General features: G+C 32.5%; 4 protein-coding genes across 4 annotated transcripts; 2 read left to right on the forward strand and 2 right to left on the reverse strand.

Moving 5' to 3' along the window:
- Positions 1-3,756: 3,756 nt before the first annotated feature.
- Positions 3,757-5,591, forward strand: LOC105164195 (MATE efflux family protein). Its single transcript, XM_011082801.3, has one exon. The coding sequence runs from the start codon at positions 3,875-3,877 to the stop codon at positions 5,516-5,518; it is 1,644 nt and encodes a 547-aa protein (XP_011081103.1). The 5' UTR covers positions 3,757-3,874; the 3' UTR covers positions 5,519-5,591.
- A 4,320-nt stretch (positions 5,592-9,911) lies between these two features.
- LOC105164194 (S-adenosyl-L-methionine-dependent methyltransferases superfamily protein) lies at positions 9,912-13,039 on the forward strand. Its single transcript, XM_011082800.3, has 3 exons — positions 9,912-10,166; positions 10,667-10,886; positions 11,881-13,039. The coding sequence occupies exon 3, from the start codon at positions 11,939-11,941 to the stop codon at positions 12,887-12,889; it is 951 nt and encodes a 316-aa protein (XP_011081102.1). The 5' UTR covers positions 9,912-10,166; positions 10,667-10,886; positions 11,881-11,938; the 3' UTR covers positions 12,890-13,039.
- A 1,660-nt stretch (positions 13,040-14,699) lies between these two features.
- Positions 14,700-17,659, reverse strand: CLP2 (CLP protease proteolytic subunit 2). Its single transcript, XM_011082799.3, has 9 exons — positions 17,502-17,659; positions 17,366-17,409; positions 17,184-17,256; positions 16,500-16,620; positions 16,117-16,254; positions 15,846-15,962; positions 15,354-15,422; positions 15,177-15,272; positions 14,700-15,006 (listed from the first exon to the last, which is right to left on the reverse strand). Exons 1-9 carry the CDS (start codon positions 17,561-17,563, stop codon positions 14,869-14,871), a joined length of 858 nt encoding a protein of 285 aa, XP_011081101.1. The 5' UTR covers positions 17,564-17,659; the 3' UTR covers positions 14,700-14,868.
- An 879-nt stretch (positions 17,660-18,538) lies between these two features.
- LOC105164192 (Nucleotide excision repair, TFIIH, subunit TTDA) lies at positions 18,539-20,838 on the reverse strand. The gene is made up of 3 exons (XM_011082797.3): positions 20,548-20,838; positions 19,295-19,348; positions 18,539-18,868 (listed from the first exon to the last, which is right to left on the reverse strand). The coding sequence occupies exons 2-3, from the start codon at positions 19,330-19,332 to the stop codon at positions 18,691-18,693; spliced, it is 216 nt and encodes a 71-aa protein (XP_011081099.1). The 5' UTR covers positions 19,333-19,348; positions 20,548-20,838; the 3' UTR covers positions 18,539-18,690.
- Positions 20,839-21,828: the final 990 nt, after the last annotated feature.

Below are 21,828 nucleotides of genomic sequence, written 5' to 3' on the forward strand. Positions count from 1 at the left end.
AATTTTATTATTATAAAGATCCTGAAATTTTTTATAGAATTAAACGGACAATTTTTTTTTTATTTACTAAAATTTTGATCCACCCCATCCAATTTTTTCATACAACTTTTTTGTTTAAAAAGAAAAGATACATTGAGGGACAAAATTAATAATTTCAAACCTCCATCCAAAAATTACATAATTTTATCAAACATTGGGGGCTACATATAATTTTTGAAACAACGAGAAAGTACTCATAACTATGTCAAATTTGAGATAAGCACATTGTAATTTACTCTATTATCAATCTACCCTTGAAAAAGCAAATTACAGTCATACAACGGACAGAAAATGACGATAAATACGAACTAAGATTTTCGACTCCAAATATATCCTATTGTACATTTTATTTTATTAATATATATAGATATGCATGTCATAAATATAAAAATATCGTTATTTATTTTATTCAAAATTAATTTAAATATATTTTAAATAAATAAAATGATAGAATCACAAATTAGGCAAGAGTCACTACGAGTCAAAGAGAAAAATATATATATAAACATACTTTTTGAATGGGGAACAAATACAAGTGGGATACTAAATGACCACAATATCTAAAGGGCCAATGAATTATTGTTGATTCTCTCTAACTTTCTTTTTTTTTTTTTAAAGAGAAGTTGTATTTTTCGAACTCTTCCAAATTTTCGAGACTAACAGAGATGTCGGTCTCTTGCATTGCAGAGATCAAAAAGACCACATCGAATTACAACACAAAGAAATAAAAGTTGATGACTATCATTTAGGGTAAATTTCAATCACCTTCTCGCATTTATGGTATAATTACAAAAAAATATTTTATTATTTGAAAAATTATAAACAGTCCTTTAATTTTTATGTCCGTCTAACGACGAGCAAATTCCGTTAGGTTTCACTCGATTTATATGGTGAACTGACAAAAATATCTTCTTGGATTATAAATTATAAGTTTATATATACTTTATAATTTTCTAAAAAATATTTTTATGAACTAATATTCCCTATAGATTATTTATTTTATCCACCCTCAATTTTTTTTAAAAAATTCAGTAAGGATAAAATAATGATATCCACTTTACCGTCTAGGGGTTGCATAATCATTTTCTATTTAAGGGAGGTATTTATAATTTTTCAAATAATAAAAAAATATTCATAATTGTAACAAATATCAGGAGAAGTAATTATAATTTACCCAAACATTTATGAATAATAGGAGTCGTGAGAAGATATTATTACAAAGAATTACGGCCCTATGCGTTCCTTCATTCGTAGGTGTTATGTGGAGAAATAATATTTTTCGTCTTATATTTAGAGTCAGTATACTTTTCGTTATGGTAGTTATATGATTTTCATTAATGATTTCATAAGTTATAAAGTGCATATTAAAAGATCAGTTCAAATTGGTAGAGGAAAAAAATCATTAAATATTTGAATTTTAACATATAAAAATTTATTCCATATTCTAAAGGTGCATATTAACCCTTATGTATATGCATACACAAATATATATATATATATGGGGGGGGGGGGGGGTATATGTAGCGTCATGTGATTATAGCACAGATCTTATTCCAATTCTTGGTTTCCGGAATCAAGGGCTTTTGATGCCTAACAAACATAGGAAGAAATAAGAATCACTGCTAAGTGCAAGAATACCAATCCCAATTACACAATTTTTTTTAAATATTTATGTATCATTTTTTCACCACTGTTTTTATAAATCTAATATTAACTTACTAATACGTATATACTTTATTAAATAATAAAATTTTAATAAATATTTTATTTTAAATAATTTTAAAAAATTATGCACACGATAACGTGTGCCACAAATTACTAGTATAGAGAATACTTAAAGGCGCGAGACAACTGTTTCTTAAAACTCGACAATATAATCCAGATGAAAGGGTGCTTCCTCTCAAAAAGGGAGCAGTGACCATGCTCAGGAGGCTGTTTGCCAAAAATACAAGTCTCATCAATGCCGTAGATCATGCATCGAAATGTTCCCTCATAATAGGTTGTCACGAGGGGACATTGGTTAAATAATTATTAATATCAAGGGATTATTTATAATTTTTTAAATAATAAATAAATAATTACTATTATAATAAAATTCAGGTAGCCCGTGGTAATTTATCTTAAAATTAATTAAAATATATTTGAAGAGGGCATTTGGTAAGCTTAGGTTGCTAGCCATTTGCAGGACCACAAGCATTATTGCACGCTCCTTTTAAGATCAGATATCCACAATTTTTATTTCATTTATCCTTTACAACTTTTTAAATTATATATGTGAAATTAAATAATTTATCTAATAATTTAATAATCAGGCCTCTTTTTCATGTGCCCATCAATCAATGCACAAGGATTCTTAAAGGTTTGTGCTCAATATATAAAGACTTGATGATAGCAGGTATGTATCAACTTTTTTTTTCTTCCTTTATTTCTTTGGCCTTTCTCTAAAAGTTTCAATTTGCTTTCTATCATTTCCACAGATTATAAATATATATAATGGTTGAGGTGTCATGCAATTCAAAAACACTAAATTTAGATTCATGATTTGTGCCCGCAGGACAACCTAATGTTTCGAACACAAGACTTTTCTACAGGAGATCTCGTATTTAAACCTTGACCGTATGAGTACGAGGAAACAAAAAGAAATAATAATTATGATTCATACTACTCATTAAATCGTAAGCAATCCATCAATTTATCATTAGGTCGACATAATTTGCCTCCCTCGGAAAATGTTTATAGACAAAAAATCTGCCCAAACAACAAAAAAAGGTTAATACGATCCCTAATTTTTAAAAAATGACAAGGCAATTTCTTGAACTGGATGAAGTGGGTTCTTTTTTCTAGGGATCGCCTCCTGTTTTCTTAAAGGGTTTTTGTTTATTAATATTTTCACCAAATTCATTACGAACATGAATCTATCAAGTGGCTACTAAATTTACAAATAAATCATCATATGCCCGTCCAAGTACCCGTGCACATAAGAATGGGGATGCCAGCTTCACTTGCATGGCACGTGATGATTTTTCATCAAACTTAACAGCCAAACGTAAATAACCCAAATTTTTAAAATAGTGCTAGTTTAGGGACCAAAAGTATAATAGTCCGACTAATAAAATTATGAATTAATTATATATGAAACCAAAGAAAAAAGAAAAAAGACACACTAGTCCTACGAGGAAAGTAGTTCAACAAGCAGCAGGCAAGAAAGAATAAACGCTATAAATAGCGTAACCAGACAATTCCAACCAACTGAACATTTAACAGATTTGCGTGCGGCTGATAGTCTCCCATTACAAAGTATCTCATTTCTCAAGTGAAAAATGTCCAATCTTTTGTACATTGCTTTTTATATCTTTATCGCTTTCTTCTGTCCTAAATTTATTACTATCATTTTTATGGATTTACGAAATAAAAATTTTATTTCCTACCCTTTAGTGAGCTTCTTTTTTAAAAGTTCAGAAATCATATATATATGTGTGTGGATTGAATATCAATAATTTTGTATTTCTTAGTGTTTCCAAAGGGGGATAAAACATCAATAATTCTTTTTCCTAAATAAAATAAATGATATCATTTTTATACATGTGACGTATATATACTAAATCAGTAGAAGATGCAGGATAATTTTTTTAAATATAAAATCCAATTGGATAAAATAAAATTAGCCTTAAAAATTCATGCTATGTTTAGCCTTAAAGATGGGGGCATAATTCAGTTTCAATCAAAGTGGATACACAGTATTGGAAGGGAAAGGGGTGCCATATGTGTGTTATTGGCTGTCACAAAAAGACTACAATTTTGTCATCTTTATAAAAACACCTAATTCAAGAATCCCATGCACTCATCCTCTATATATGATGACAAAGCTTACACTTCTCCATTAACAAATTTAAGCATTTTACAGCAGCAGCCCACCAACATCTGGTGCTTATATCTCTCCAGTTATTATGTCAGCAGCATCATCAACTTAGACTTCATGGAACAAACAGCACTAGAAAACAGTCCTCCTCCTGCCCCTCTAGCCCCCCCTCCAAAATGGCCTCCAAGTTTCAATCACACAGCCCTTTATTCAGAGCTGCAAACGCAATGGCGGATAACGGTTCCGTTGGTGGCTATGAACTTGACGTGGTTCGCGAAAATAGCCATAACGACAGCGTTTCTTGGACGGTTGGGGGAGCTGCCGCTGGCAGGTGCCACTCTTGGTTTCACCTTCGCTAACGTGACTGGTTTTTCAGTGTTGAATGGGCTGTGTGGTGCTATGGAGCCGATATGCGGTCAGGCGTTTGGAGCCAAGAACTTTAGGCTCCTGCACAAGACTCTTGTTATGGCCACTTGTTTGCTTCTTGCTGTATCAGTCCCTGTGGCTTTTCTGTGGCTTAATGTTGATAAGATTCTCATCCACTTTGGCCAACAGAGAGATATTGCAATTGTAGCAAAGAAGTATTTGATTTGTCTCCTCCCTGATTTGATCATAACTTCCTTCTTGTGTCCTTTGAAAGCTTACTTAAGCACACAGAACATAACCATTCCTATCATGTTTAGCTCGGCCCTGGCCGTGGCTCTGCACGTGCCCGTTAACATTTTTCTTTCCAGGGCGAAAGGGCTGGAAGGGATATCAATGGCCGTGTGGATTACTGACTTTGTGGTTATGGCATTACTCGGATTGTACGTTTTGGTGGCTGAGCGGAGAAAGGGAGGGAAGTGGAAGGAGGGAGGGTGGTGGGAACAAGGGATAGGCGAGTGGATGAGTCTGCTGAAGCTAAGCGGGCCGTGTTGCCTCACCACGTGCCTTGAGTGGTGGTGCTATGAGATATTAGTCCTGCTCACGGGCCGCCTCCCGAATGCTACAGAGTCGGTTGGAGTTATAGCCATTGTGCTGAACTTTGATTACCTGCTCTTCTCTGTTATGCTGTCTCTGGCAACATGTGCATCAGTTCGTGTGTCAAATGAGCTTGGCGCCAACCGTCCTAAGATCGCCTACCGATCAGCATACGTTTCCCTTGTTATCAGCATACTATCCGGCTTTGCTGGTGGCTCTACTATGGCTGCTGCAAGAGGCATATGGGGTCCCTTGTACAGCCATGACAGGGGAATCATGAGAGGCGTAAAGAGAACAATGCTGCTAATGTCGATCATTGAAGTCGTTAACTTCCCATTAGCAGTGTGTGGAGGGATAGTGAGGGGAACGGCTCGGCCATGGCTGGGAATGTACGCCAATATCTTGGGATTCTATTTGCTGGCGCTGCCGCTGGGCGTGGTTTTAGCCTTCAAGCTGGGTTTGGGGCTGGGGGGCTTGCTGATGGGATTCATGGCAGGTGTTGTAGCTTGCTTGCTTCTGCTACTGGTATTCATTGCAAGGATTAATTGGGATAATGAATCTGACAAGGCACGGATGCTCACCTGTAACCAACAGGAGCTATATAATCAAGACAATGAAGAAGAACACACCAATCCAAAACCAATACATACTATTGCATAATCAAACACTTGTTTGTTTTCTTGTTTCTTCTACTCATTTTACAGAACATGGCATGGTGTGTAGGTAACTTTTACCGATCTGTATAAGCACTGACACCCCAAAAACTCCACTAAACGGAAACGTAAAAAGCAAGGCTCATCCCTAAACTTCTAACAAAAAAAGTGACTATTTCTGTCTAATAAATAAGTTTCACTGAATTTGATGATATTAAAAAAAAAAGGGATAAAAATTTATATTTAGTCCCATTGATATATTAGGTGAAATTACATTAAATCTGATAGAATAAAAAAGTGTAATTATCCGTTTATAGTTTTAGAGGAGGATCAGTTGCAATTAAGCCAAAAGAAGTGAAAATTTCATGACAATGACAGAAACAAGCATGAGGTGTGAGTCCAACAAAAATGAATTGTTTAAAAGGCAAGAAGTGGTGGAAGGGATAAGTGTTGATGACATTCACAAGAATGAGGAAATGGAAATCCAGCAAGGAATCCTGCATTTTAACTATCCTACACGATACTTCCACTTCAAGCTGCGGATGATTGAGTAGTTATAGTTTCCTCCACTTTCACCAGCTATTTCCATTTTCTGCCTGCTCTTTTCTGATTGCCAATTTTGTTGTGTGTGTATATATATATATATATATATATATGTTGGGAAAATTTTTATCTAAATTGAGTTGATCCAATCAAACTGATTACAGAGTAAGTGTGATATACTTGTAATGTGGTTTGTAACTTTCTTTGAACTATACAATAATTGCACTATAAGTATGGCGCAATTTGCTATATAATTGATTTAGGTCCAGCCAAATCCAGTTTGAGTTAAAATTTTCCATAATTGATTTAATTCCTTGTGTTTGTTTTGTCCAATAAATAAATTCATCTATTAGTAATATTCATGGAATTTGTTGATATTAGGAAAAAAGAAGTTGAATGAAACTTCATATTTTTCGTCAATTGTCTTTTTTGACTGAACTACCATTATATAGATCAAGATGTACCTCCTCAATGCGTTAACTTGTGAAGATGAATAAGGGTACGTAATTTGATCAGAATACATTTATTTGCTCCGCAATAAATCTGTAATAAGTCAATTATGGAGTAAATATGAATTTTCTTTCAAATTTTCTTGTCGGTATCAGCAAATTTCATGAATTTTGACTAACGGATAGATCTATCTATTGGACAGAAATAAACGTTAGAAATATCAAATATAACTTCCTATACGATAGAAATCTATATGTAATTATGCTGAATTGTACGAGAGTGGTGTAAATATTCCAAGGAAAAAAAAAAAAAAAACGGATATTATCCCATTGTGATGACTCCTATTAATGGCTTATGTAGGAGCATTTTCATTTTATTAAGCAATTCTAGTTTTAGTTGTATTTATATCTGCAATTAAGAGAGGATATCACACAATTGTTGTTTCGTTCTTAATTAGCAAAACTCAAAAAGCAGGAGCCACCGCGCGAGGCATGCAAATGTGAAGAATCCCACTACGGAACGTGGTGGCCTACCTAATATGGCTGTTGCAACTGCTTAAAATTAGTTGAAAAAAAATATAATTTTAGTTTATAATTCAATTATTTAAAATTAAGGCTAAGTTACATTTATATTTCAGTTACACTTTTGAGGGATGTTATGTAATATTTTTCAAAGGGTGTTTGTGTAAGTTAAGGATGACAATCGGGCTGGATTTTTTGAGACTAGGATGGGTTTGGTACTCATATTACCGGGGTCGGAGACTGATTACGGGTTTTGTATCGGGCCCGTTCCAAACGCGCCGCAATCTATTTTTTTAATACTTTTTATTATTTATTTATTTATATGTGATACATTATTAATAGAAAATTATGGCATTATACAAAAAATTTTAAATAATTTTTATATATCCAACTCTATATATGATATGAAATAAAATTGATGGAATGTATTATTTGAACTATTATAATTTATTTTAGATAAAAAAAAATATGTTAAATTACCTAAATTTATAATGATATTTAGTATTATTTAAGAAAAAATTAATTGAACGTATTGTATGAATTATATAATTTATTTTAGATAAAAAAAATACTATATTAATTTAAATTGATATTACTTATTGAGAAAGTAAAAAATTAGATGAGTATTTTGTTTGTATTATATAATTTAGTGTACATCAAAAATAATATTAAAGTATCTAAATCTAAAATGACATTCTTTATTGAAATAATAAAATATTACTTGATTGTATTCTTTGTATTATATAATTTATTTTTGATCAAAATCTATGTTAAATTACTAAATTTAAAATGATATTACTTAATAAAATAAATAAAAATTGGAGTTGAGAGTATAATTTATCTTATAAAATTAATTTTAGATTGAAAACTATCTTAAATTATTTAAATCTAAACTGATATTACTTATTGAAAGAATAAATATTTTAGTCGAATGTATTTTTTACATTATATAATTTATTTTAGATAAAAAGAAATAGTATGTCAAATCACTAAATTTAGCTTGATATTACTTAATTAAAAAAATAAAAATTTAAATCGGACGGGCGGGGTAGGTCTCAGGTTAGGAAAAATCCGTCCCGGACCCATTCGGTTGCCATCACTAGAGTAAATTTTGCATTTAAATAGAGAGTGTAGTTGTAATTATAACTATAGTTTTATGTGGTACAATTATAATTATGTAAAAAATAAGAGATATTTATGTATTTTGATATAAACTCAAAAATATTAATGTAATTAAATTGAATTTAAATCAAAGTTATAAGCAATTTTATATTAAATTTAACAGTTTATCGATGAAATTATAAATATTAAAATATTTTCCAAATCACCTCAACTTCAACTTTCTTTCATGCCAAAAGGAAAAATTCCCCCAACTAAAAGTATAGGAAAATATTAAACTCTTAAGAAAAGGAGCACGTAACTTTCTTACGCTCGAACAATGAGCGTTTTTATTTTTATTTTTTTTTCTAAAGTTCTAGAATTGGGGTTTTTTTTTTTTTTTTTAGGAAGTTTTTTACCTATTTTTCAATCGAAAATTTCACTAGAAATTGCGTTTTTATTGTCTTTTGTTTCTTATGGATTTTTTTATTGTTATCGATGTATACTGATTTTTCTAATCAATTTAAAAATATATATATAGATATTCTCGCATTGCATCCAATAAAATTATGTATATAAGAATCGCGTACTGCGTTGCTAGTAGATACAAAAGGACAGTTCCCATACCACTTACATCAAATTTTTTAAATGCCAAAAATGCCCTTCCATTGACAGACCGATTTAACTTCTCAACTCATATTGCATGGAATTAACTTTCTTAAGGGATGTGATTGAATAGTTAATTTAATATGAGTTGGAAAATTAATTCAATATATAAGTATGGCAAAACTTCTACTTTTTGAAATTTATTAAATAAAAAAGATCAAATATTTTTCGGAAGATGAAAAAAAAAACATAAAGTAAATTTTTGCCATTGATTTATTATAATTTGAAGGACATTATTTTAAGCATACATATATTTCACAAGTAAAAAAAAGTCATTATGTTAGCTTTAAGTGGAAGGGTATATAAGAAAAAAAATTAATCTTAACTTAGTCTCATACGGAACTCTAATAATACGAACTAAATATGTGTTTATATATAATAAGTAATTTTATCATCTCAAATTATACGAACTAAATAGGCGTTAGTATAATTTTTCACATTGTCGCTTATTAAAACCCTGAAGCTCGATTCCTACTTCATAGAAATAGGGAAGGGACTCTCCCTATTTGAAATATAATGAATGTACAGTGAGATACAAACATGAAACTGCACAGACACAGCGACACAAACACGGTATAAAAAAACACTAAGAAACAAATATGATATGCCAAGAACATGAAAAAATATAATTTATGAAAGTTGGAGGTGATATGGGAAGATATTTTATTTAATTAATTTAAAGAAGTTTTAAATCTTACTATCCTTATATTCAAAAATATGCAAAAAATAATAATAAATTACATGTCAAACACACTATCAGCGGTGTCGGTACTGCGATGAATTTCTTTGGATTAATTTTTTAACACGTCAAATGCGGCCTCTAATGATATTTGATGCCGTATCCAATACTATATGGATAATTATTCGAAGTGTCGTGCAATACAACTTACAATTTAAATATTTCACACCCTAGTAGTATATGGCTGCATCATATCCAATTAAAGTTTCTAGGCCTGTTTCTGGCCCATCTAAAGCCTACCCCAAACAGTTTCTGGACTTGCAGAGCCCAATCAGGTAATCGGCCCGTGTACCAGAGGTCCAGAAGCTTCCCTCTTTGCTTCTCTCTCTGTATTCATAAGTCGGCCCTTTTCTTTTAAGGCTAAGATTTTCATCATTTCCTCCAATTTCAATCCGAGGAAAGAACTTTCGGAGATAGATTTTGCTTCAACTGTTTCTCTTCACTCTGCACTGCGAAATTGGGAGAGTGTGTGGATGATGAGGAATATCAGCTTTAGTGATTCCGAGCTTCTTAAATCTTAGAAAGAAACTTTCAGAGATTTCCTCCTCATAAATCAAGAATAAGTTTCTTGATTCTTCACATTTTAAAGTAGGCAAACGGATCCTCAAATTCTCGCGGGTTTTTTACCAAATCACCAGGTAAATATTTGATTTTTCAGCGATTAATAGGTTAATTTAGATGTATATGTGCCTTTTGCGGTAATGCGCGACGATTTAGTGCTTATTTGTGGCGGTAATATTGATATGATCTGTTGTAATTTTTTGATGATGATTTTCATATGATTTCTGAGGGTTATCAGTCTATTTTTGTAACTTTTGGAATTCAGTAGTGTTGTTAGTCGGTAATCAGTTTATTGTGATTTTTTGGTTTTTAATTTTGATTATATTAATTATAAAATTAACATATTGTATAGACTTTATAAATTTTCAAATAATTCGAACTTTTATTTTTAAAGTAAAAATTATAATTTATAGGATATCTTTAAAAGTTTAGTAAATCATAACATAAAAGTGAATTCTTGGGGCTAAGCTAAAGACGTTGCTTGTATCTTAGTACTGTTGAGATCCAATTATTGGTATCAGATCCATTGAATCCTTCCGGCTGTGACCGAACTAATATTTATCACGTTGTCCTCCAGAGTACGGATCTGAAAGAAGGTCGGGTGGTGGATGGTGTCGACCTCTATCTTGGGAATATCGGCCGCGCATCAATACGACGTGGTCTGGCATGATTCCAGCAGTTACCAATTGTTTAATTGGAACTGGGAGTTCGATTATCCTGGAATTCGCATTGCATGTGGGAATTTTCGGTTCTGCTTCTTTGGATTGACGTTATCGGCAATCAATTGCTGAAATTAAGTAAGGGTTTTTATTTTGATTCTTTTTTTTTTTTGGTTTAAGTACGTTTGTTACTTAAGATTTTGTATGGTAACTTTTTAATGCTGATAGTCGGAGATTGTTAGACAAGCAAAATTAGGAAATGTGGAAGAATGTGTGCCCGAGCCTGGATAAGACTCTATTATTAACGGGGTGGAGACAAAATTTATGTTTCACTGAGGGTCTAGAGATATTTGAAAGAGGATTTGAATGTGTGTATTTGAGGTCTCTTCCTACAAGGTTGATATTTATGTATGTTTAAGATACAGAGGGTATGGATACATATGATTAGGAACACTTGCCATATTTGATTGTCCATTTAGCTCGCATGACTATGTAGGAAGCGATCAAAACAACAGTTATTGTCAAACCTTTTCATCAGTAGTCGAGATAGACGTCAATGTAGTTGAAAATCTTTGATATTTCTTGTACTCTATGTAGCAGAGACCAAAGTGATCTGAGGAAGAAATGGGATTTGCTTTCTGTGAATTCTCAAGTTGCATAAGCTTATAGAAGTTGATCTTCTTATGTCAGTGCTTAGTATCTATGATGTATAGTAGTTTAATAAAAGAATGGTTTATTTTCTCTACTGATGATATCTGGCTACAGCTGTGTCACAACTATATCATGGACTAATATTTCTTTAGGCTTTCGTATGGAGTACTTAAAATCCCTAATACAAACATAGTGGTTCTTGATAATATTTGTGAATGAACTTGGCAAGTCTGCTATATTCTAATCATAATAGATGAAAAGTATCTTATGTCATTTGTGTGTTTCTGATAGCCCAAGAAACATTGTGTGGATATTGATGTTATGCAGAATATTTTGGTTTAAAATTACCAATATGGGTCTATTCTACAATTTGGCAATCATATTATATATTTGTGTCATGTGAACTCACAGATATTTAGACTCTTTTCCGTTAGAAAATATACATTTACCAAATTAATTAACAATGTTCAAAATATGCCAGCTAAGCATTCAGTTCAAGGCAAAAGCTTAACAGAATCACAGATTCACTCAATTAAGGAATGGCGCTGCTTCCATCAAAGGGAGTGGTGATTTCGGTTCCAGCCCTCATCCTCTCTGTGGCTGCTGCTGCAATACTCCTATTCTTCTTGCTTTCTGCCCTCTCAAGCTCCCCTCCTCCTTGCTCTTGTTCCACTCCGTCCATGGCCAAAAGCAGAGAGCGTATCTCGACTTCAGCTGATGACATAGAATGGGTTAAGAGTCAGATTCAAGCTAATGGATTGCATATGCAGCAGAATGTGCTACGTAAAGGCATTAATCCCCGCACTCGTCAGCAGCAGCTCCAGGATCTACTTCAGTTCAAAGGCATATCACACTATGAAGGAGAAAGTGCAAACAACCACACTGCTCTTCCTTGCCCTGGTGAACTACTTGTAGAAGAACACCACAGCAATTATGGGGAACCTTGGGCTGGAGGACGAGATGTATTTGAATTTCTTGCAGAGTCGGCCCACCTAAATCCAAGTTCAAAAGTTCTTGAGATTGGATGTGGCACACTTCGTGTTGGATTGCATTTCATACGGTACTTGGATCCTGGGCATTTCCATTGCTTAGAGAGAGATGAGCTTTCTCTAATGGCTGCACTTCGCTATGAGCTTCCATCACAAGGTTTGTTATTTAAGCGACCTCTGATTGTTAGAGGTGAAGATATGGATTTCAGTAAGTTTGGATCTGATACAATGTACAATTTGATATACGCGAGCGCCGTTTTCCTTCATATGCCTGACAAACTTGTTTGGATCGGTTTGGAGCGTTTGGCGGGCAGACTGCAACCTGTAGAAGGTCGAATATTTGTCTCACACAATATCAAGTTCTGTTCTCGTTTGGGAGGCGAAGAATGCACAAGAAGACTGAATGATCTAGGGCTCGAGTATCGTGGGAAACACACCCATGACAGTTTACTCTTCAACCACTATGAGATATGGTTTGAGTTTAGGCGGTTTAAGGCTTAAATTTTTGTAAAGGAATCAGACGTTTTACCTGTAATTTGAGGCGATAATGATCAGATTTTAAACTTTGTATCATCTTAAATTAGGTCCTTATTCAGAGTTTCTAGTTCTGTACTCGTTATGTCATTTTATCCAAATTTTGCATATTGATCATTTGTGTTGAATATTCCTCATATTGATGGATATTACTTGGCAACAGCGTCATCCCTGAGTGATTTTTCTTCTTGTTACACGTTTTGGTAGTATGATTTCAGAATGTATTTACTAGAATCAAATACAACATAAATTGTCACTGTAGATACATATTATCGTGATAACTGTTTTGATATCATAGTAATATAATTATTAGTCATAATTACGTACGTATGATGATAATTTAGTGATAAAATAAATATACTAGTTGTAGTGATACATGTTTTTCGAATTTCTCTTAGTGATAATTTTATGCACTATTTCTTTTGTTGGTGACAAAATAATTGTTACTGTCAAAATTATGAAATTCATTATTGTGAAAATAAAATATTTTCTTCCTTAAATATATATAGGTAGCAGCAACACTAGAAATTGCCACTTTACTTTTTGTCATTAATTTTTTTTTTTTTTTTTGTTGTGACTTTTCTTAATCTAAATTTTAAGAAAGTGATTTAAATTTTATAACTAATTTGATGTAATAATTTGGAAAGGAAAACACAGCATATGTGTCTTTATTGATTTAATAATCGAAAGATGCTCATTATAACGGCAGAAACATATAATTACTATAGTAACGACCATTAGATATTTAATAATTTTTCTGAAATAACAAAGTTTCATTTTTGCGTGAGAACTCATTCAAAACAATCGAATTAAGTGTACAAATTTGAGTTCATGGTTTCGTCTCCCACCAAATGTGTATAGGTATTTATTTCTTGTTATGTGAGTATCATATAATTTCATGTGAGTTTATTATAATTTATTTTATTATTTTTAATATATTAATAAAATGATATTGTATTTAATTAGGTCAGTGTATTTTTAAATCTTTCTTCATGTGAATGTTAATCTTGTCTTATTTGTCTTAATTCCTTATTTGCATGTATTCTAAATACAAGTTTAAGCTGCTCACTCGCAAGATTAAGTAAATTAGCATTCATCCATATGTTGCTAATGTAGTTCGCAAGCAGCTTAAAACTTATTTTCCAATGATTTTCATCAACTTGCACCAACTTTTATTCATGTTCTACTCCGGTCTGAAAATTTTGGGTAAATTATAGAGCTTCCAGGAAAATTCTCATAATTATAAATATTCTTTTATTATTTAAAAAATTATTAATATTCTTAATATCTAATAAAATTATATAATTCTTGAATAGATTTGAAATTATCAACTTTGTCCTATTATATAATTTTTCTTAAAAAAAAATAATTAGGAGAGTTGTAAAATAGAAAGGATGTGGACAAAAAAGAATTCGAAAATTGTAAAAGAAAACCATCCATTTAGTCGATAAAAAAATTTACAAATTTTTAAAATATATAAAATTATAGCTCACAATCCACATATATATATTTTGGTTGGTCATTTCACCGCAAAAAGAAGAATTGGTTGAGGTACAATTAAAATTAAAGAGTATTGATAATTTTTCAGAAAACAAAAAATTATTTGTAATTATGTCAAACTTTAAAGGAGTTCATTGTAATTTACCTTAAAAATAAACCCAATTTGAAAAGAAAAAGAAAAACACCACATTCATGTTTATCCAGTCTTGCCATGTTTGATTAGCCTTAGATTCTGAATTTTTAAATCAAGGACAAAATAAAAATGTCGAGAGGAAGCTGCAGCAATCCCCGTGGGAACACTGAAAATATTCCGTAAATATAAACAGTGCAACTACACCTGTTTCCGGTGCAAATAATACATGTAAAGAAACAACTTTCAAGCTTTTCCAGCAATACTGAAAACTGTGTAGCTACTGGTGTTAAGCTTACTACAACAATGGAATGTGCTAACCAAGACCGGCTGTAGAGTCCTTCCGTGGTGCAGAGGCCTTTATACGAGCAGGTCTGGCTATTCGATCAATGAGACCGTACTCAAGAGCCTCCTGAGAAGTGAAGCGCTTCAGTCGACTTAGGTCCTTGTGAATCTACACATCAACATTAAGATTCAGTTACTTTTCGACAAGGATAACAAAAACAAAAAGGAACAGACTGCATTTTCTGCGTACGTTCATTCTCAATATTTTGAGAACCAGCAAGAGTCAAAAGGTTGTCCAGAAATTATGAAGACCACGAGCTGAAGAGGAACAACTATTACCTTCTCAACAGGCTGCCCAGTTTTCTTAGCCAACTCCTTGAAAAGATAGTCCCTTACACGTAGGAGCTCATCAGCCTCGTTACGTATATCATCAGCCTGCCAAAAAGATTCCAGAGACGTGTGACAACTTGCTAGGGAGATATTTTAGGCTTCAGGGACGAGAAGAATTGATCAAACCTGACCACGGGCAGCTCCAGCTGGAGACTGCAATGCAATTCTTGCAAGAGGCATTGCAAAACGATAACCCTTCAAAAAGGGGAAACTGTTAATGAGATGAAAACACCAATGCCAAACCACAAACAGTTTTAACTTTCATTGTCATATAGGCTAACAAATCTGATGAGGTTATCACCGAACACTTGAATATGAAACTGTGAAAACTAGTGATCAAAACACACTAAGACAGTGCGTTAGGTTTTATAATACGAAAAAGGTGGCACCTATTAGTAATCTCATTAAAAAGAGTTACTGCAAACAAACAGATCCCAGTAGAAGGCAATAAAATCATCAAGTTTACTGAAATTCTTGTATATATTTATAATCTACCTTTCCTCGTGACATGATAAAGAGTAAAATAGCTATACTAAATTATAAAGGAATTTCGGATCGAGTCCTTATTATTTTTCCATATCCAACCATCCGTTTATTTCTTTGCATATGAAAATATACCTTTTCACCTGCAGCAAGAAGAAATCCAGCCAGATTATAGGCATAGCCCACACAGTGAGTACCAACAGGGCTTTTCAAGCTTTGCATTGTATCATAGATAGCCATGCAAGGAGTAAGCTGCAACAAGAAATATTTATCATAAAAACTGAAAAGGAAAATGGAAAGAAACAACGATAGGAACATAGCAATGAGGAGAGATATTTATAAAGAGAAAATAAAAAAAAAAAAAGACAAAACAGTCACAGTCTTGCATTGTAAAATAGGAACTCACATCTCCTCCAGGGCCATTAATGTACAGATAAAGCTTCTTTGAGTCATCAATACTATCAAGGTACAACATCGTTGCAAGTATCTGGTTGCTGTACTCTTCATCTATGTTTTCCCCAATAAAAATAACACGTTCACGGTACTGCAGTTAAAGAATTCAATGAACTTTTATTGGAAAAGTTCCAAGAAAGGATGAATCAGGTACAGCCAAATTAAAAGTAAGTTTTGCCATAGTGTTGATACCGATGACACAACTGTATTGTTGACATAAGAAACAAAACAATGTTAGGGCATGACAAGCCCTCCACCTCCCTTCAAACTTTAGCATTGGAAAATATTAGTGAATCATTTAACGATATTGCAGTAAAGCAGCCAAGATAGACTTACAAGAGCATTCCACAAATCAACCCACTGCCAAGTTCCCTCAGCAGCATTTCTATAAGGAACTCTAGGTGTTCCTATTGGCATCATTGAAACACGGCCACGTGTTGGTTTGCTGTTACTAGACCTGGAAGTGTAAAGCATGTCAATAAAAGGGCACCAACAATGCACCTAAACCCAGGATATGAATATCCTTAATATGATCTTATTCAAGTTAGTTCCACGAAAAAATACTCACTGCTTCCATACGAGGAGCAACAATTTAACTCTAAACTCCTTCACTTGATTATCTCCAAAATAGATATAAAAAGATAATTATTCAACATATTAGTCCTAACTTAAACCAACACACATTTCTTCAAATGTCATAAGGAGCAAACCGGATATCGAAACACGGCGAGGAAACACATAGACATTTTAAGATATCCAACGAACACAAAGATATTAAGAACGACATCACATCGCAAGCAACAAAGGAACGAACTCGACTAGATGATTCAACCATTCAATATCAAGAAATCAGTCAAATTTTGAGCATAAACCAGTGAATGATGAACCATGAACTCCCAAGTTCGGCAATTTCGAGCAGTACAAGCTCAAAAGCCATTGAGGGGAAAAAAATCATATTCTTGCAAGAAAGCTCATTCAATCTGTCTCGAATCCCATAAAAATTAATTGAAGAAAATTTACCTGGACTGGATGCTTTTGTAAACTTTATTGTGAAACTCCACATTCACATTTTGCTTTCCCACTCCATAACAATCTGTGCAATTCCAAAAAGAAGGGAAGGATTTCAAACTTACATAACTAACTTGAACAATAACTTCAAGAGAAACTCGAACAAACGAGAAGTAGGAGATAAGAACACAGACTTGGAGATTGAGCTCTTAAACCCACAAAGACTTTGCTGCCACAGCTGCAAATGGGAATAAATTGAGAAATTAGAATCTAGTGGATTACAATTTCATCTTTCCAGATTTGAGGAAAAGGATAGAAGAAAACGAAAACCTAAGAGAGAGGTGGGAAGAGTCAACTCTGGAGTGGAGGTATGAGGTTGGAGGGACTGCCATTGTTCGAGAGAGAAAGAGAAACGACGGATTTTGGGTTTTTGGATATGAAGGAGAGGAAAAGCCGATTCATAACTTCCAACTCTGAAGACCCGCAAACCCATCTATTGGACCCGTATTATTCCATGGGTCAAGTCATTACCGGTTATCAATTGGGCTTTTAGTAGTCCTCGGTGATTAAAGTGTGTTCGCAATAATTTCTAGGGAAAATTGTAATTTTACTCTCACACAATAGGATATGTGGATTTTTATCTTCATAATATACGAGTTTAGTATATGTGATTTTACAGAATAAAAATTATAATATTTTTTGTCTTATAAAATAAAAATTATTGTAAGACATGAAGTTGTTTATATCTTATGTGACTAAATATGCCGTATTTTTATCAGATAGGATCAACAATGATATGAATTTATCCTATAGGATCAAATGTCCTAAGTCCATAAAATATGGACCAAAAATACAATACGTCCTATCGTATGTGACTAAAAGCACAGTTTCCTCTCATTTTTCTATTTTTGTGTTAGAAAAAAGTTTTATAGAGAAGTTTGGAGTTTTTGAAAACTAAAATTAAAATTAAAAAAATTGAAATTTGAATGGTTGAGAAAATGTTTTATATTGACAATTTTATTAATAAGTTGTAAAAATTGATTAAAAATGCTTACAACTTTAAGTTTAAATAAACTTGAATCATTTTAAAGCAGATGTAAAACGATTTTTTTTCATTAGTATTTTGGGATGTCATTTACTCCAAATTGTTTTAAGTAATAATGAAACAATGCATAATGACCTCTGACATTAAAATACCATTTGGTCCAAACTTGGGTATGGGTGTTGTACCATTTTTCACAGGGACAATTTATGTTTTCTTCTCCTTTAAGAGAATAGATTCGTAGTATTTGCGCCAAAAAGTTCTTTAATTTATAGAAAAATAAGGGGGAAAATGGATGAAGATGCTATTGCTCCTGCTAACAATGGATGACAATTCTTGAGTTGAAATTTTATAGAAGTATTGGACCTTAACCGAAAAATGTATGATTCATTATTATAGGTTATAATAGATGCCCAAAACCAGATTTCCTCTGTGTATGTGGACATCATTGTATTATGAATGCCGAATTAAACAGAATTAAGAAGGCTTCTCGTATGTGTTCTGCTCTCTGAATGTTGCAATGGCACTTCTTATCATACCAGCCACGTCCGAGCGAACGAAGATATGAGTGTTGTCCAGGACATGTATTATGAACTTCTGTGACTGAGGCAGTGAAGCATTCATGTTGATTATGAACTGGGCCATGGGAACGTCGCTGCACAGGAAAATAAGGAAATTAGAGGATCTTCATTGCCAGTTAGCACAAAATAGATTAGCCGTTTCTGATCTTTCACCTTTATGTGGATCTCAAGCACACCAAAGTAACATTAGAAACAAATGGAAGAAAAAGGGAAGAAGTTGAAGACAAGCATTTGGTGAAGAGGATCAACTACCAATACCCATTTATTGTTTAGTTTTTTTGTTTCGACGAGAAACATAACGTATTGGAGGATCGCACATATGGAACTAACCAAGAAGCTATTCCAACAACTCTCACTCTATACATGAAATAAGACGTATATCTCTCTCCACTTAAAAATTGTGCAGGTGAAAGTGTAAAGAAGATAATATGGCAAAGCATCATTACCACTTTCAGAAATGAAATATTAAGTACAACAGTCGTTGAAGTGGAACTATTTACCAAGAAATATACAATCCTTTGGTGGCGTTCACCATCATAAGTAACGTCCTTGATCTGCAAACATGAAACTAAATTGTAAAAAGAATGATTATAAATTTGATATGCACATCAAACCTAAATGTACTATATTTATGATGCTACCAGTTTCATTCAGCATTAATAACCTCAATTTTTTAAGACAATTCAATGCAATTGCCAACACCTTTTCAAGTAAGCTTTAAAATTACAGTGTACGATATTACAACCATCAAAACATGTATATACTACAATGCCCCAGTATATACATCAACTGTATAGAACATAAAACTATGACAATAACTTATATGGCAATTAATCATAAGCAAACACATCTTACTCCTCCTTCAATAGGAAACATTTAACTTGTCATGGACGTCATTCATACCCTAATGTTAATCCCAAGAGGAACCCCTATTCCATTCCTAGGAAATCTGATAGCAGCTCCAGTATCACTAAAGTTAATAGGATTAGCAGAAGGTCTGTATAATAGGATAGAAACATAAAAGTCTGCTGAAAAGTAACAAAGAAAGAAAAATTTCGGACTTCTTATATAAGTTGTTCAACAGTTTTGTTAAGTTACATATTAGTTCCATTCATTTGTGCAGTCCCTTCCCTTCCTTTATCTACAATTATCAAACTGAACGGAGACTTAATCAAAATATACGCTTTCAATTATTTCTTAAAATCTCTTTCCAGACTATATGGAGTGTGTTACAGATCAAGAAAGAAATATCTCTCTCTTATTAAGCCAAATTTTTCTCTCTTTATGTTTTCTTTTTACCATATTCTAATCTTGACATCAAATTAAACACATTAAGCCCAGAGAAAAATTGAAGTACAAGAACAGCAAAATACAACAAAGTCATATCCACCGTTGTAGAAGGCCATACACTATAGCTTTTGTATGTATCGTCAAATCATATCCCATAACAACTAATTAATACATAGAACCAAGTCAATTTCTCACCATTCAACTTTTCAAACAATCATATTAGGCATCAACATTTCTAAATCGAACATAAACTACACAGAAAATGCCATTAAAAGAAAAGGGAGAAAAGAAGGCAACCACTAGTATAATGGATTTCGTTGAAGCAATTCATCGAACAACTTGCTTTAAACAATCAGGATTCGTTGAATAAACAGCTCATTAAAACGATCATTTGGCTTTCATGAATTACTAGTTATTCTAAAAATAACAAGAAAATTAACCTCGCAAAACAAAAGAAACCAACCCGATTAAATTTGTTGCGAGGATGAGGTGGTGTGACAATGGACAGAGTAATCGGCGGCAAGCTTGGGGCGGTCAGGCAAGGTCAGCTCGCGGGGTTTGGTTGGGCTGCAGCAGGGACACGCAGCAGACGGAATCGAAGAGGAAGAAAATAGAAGACTTCTACTCAATGTTGTAAAGAAAAATGAGGGAAGATGCTGTCGGGACTCGGGAGTAGTGCTAGCCGGGGGGAGGGCCGCGGGCCGGGGCCGTCGAGTCAAGAGCTCGGGAGCCGACTCGATATAAAACTCAAGCGGAGGCAACTCGAGCTAAAAGTATTTATGTTCATCTCACGAATTTTCTGAATTTGTAATTTTTTTTATATATTTAACTTAATATTCAATATTATATTACTTTTATTAAAAATTAATCATAGATTATTAAGTAATATCACATATTTTAAACTTAATTAATGATATTATATAGTATTTTTCTTTATGTATTTAATCTCATACAAAAATAAGTTTAATGAGTTAGTAAATTCGATATTATTTCTATATATATTTTATTTATATTAATTATTGATTTTTTAATTATCGAATAGTTGAAGAAATGTAGGATATATTTTTGTTAAAGATAAATTTGGGTTTATCAATACTAACATAATAAATAAATATTTTAAAATAAATTTTATTTTAATTATAAAAAATTTTGTCAAAAGAATATTACATACAATGCACATGTAATATTTAAGGGTTATATGATGGGATACTTTTCACATATACATAGCATATGATACTTTTTCAACAAAAAAGGCAATAAAAAAATGATCATATATAGTAAAGTACAAATTTTACAAAGTTGGCGCCAAAATACAAAAATAGACATAGTTCAAATGGCAAAATATAATTTACCTTTTTTATAATTAGTGACTAATAAATTAGGATAATAACAATTAATTAAAATAGAAAGAATTACATATTCCATTTTAAGAATTAAAATGTACTAGGATTATTCTCAGCATTTAGCATTTTAATTTGCAAGCTTAGAGTATTAGTTTAAAAATTACAATTGGAGATTAAAAAGAGATTAAAATTACAATTTACCCCCTCCTTAGCTTTAAAGACTACAAATTACCTCTTAGGGGTATTTCAATCATACAAAATGAGCCATCAAACTCGAGGGTGAAGTTGGGAGTTTATATTATTTTTTTGGGAATTTTTTTTTATTTTTATAATTTATAAGTGTTTATAGTTATCTATAATTTTAAGTATTTTTATCTATAATTTATAATTAAATAAAATTA

The sequence above is a fragment of the Sesamum indicum genome, linkage group LG6 (assembly GCF_026168435.1).
Source record: "Sesamum indicum cultivar Baizhima isolate 11 linkage group LG6, ASM2616843v1, whole genome shotgun sequence".
NCBI classification, from domain to species: Eukaryota; Viridiplantae; Streptophyta; class Magnoliopsida; order Lamiales; family Pedaliaceae; genus Sesamum; species Sesamum indicum.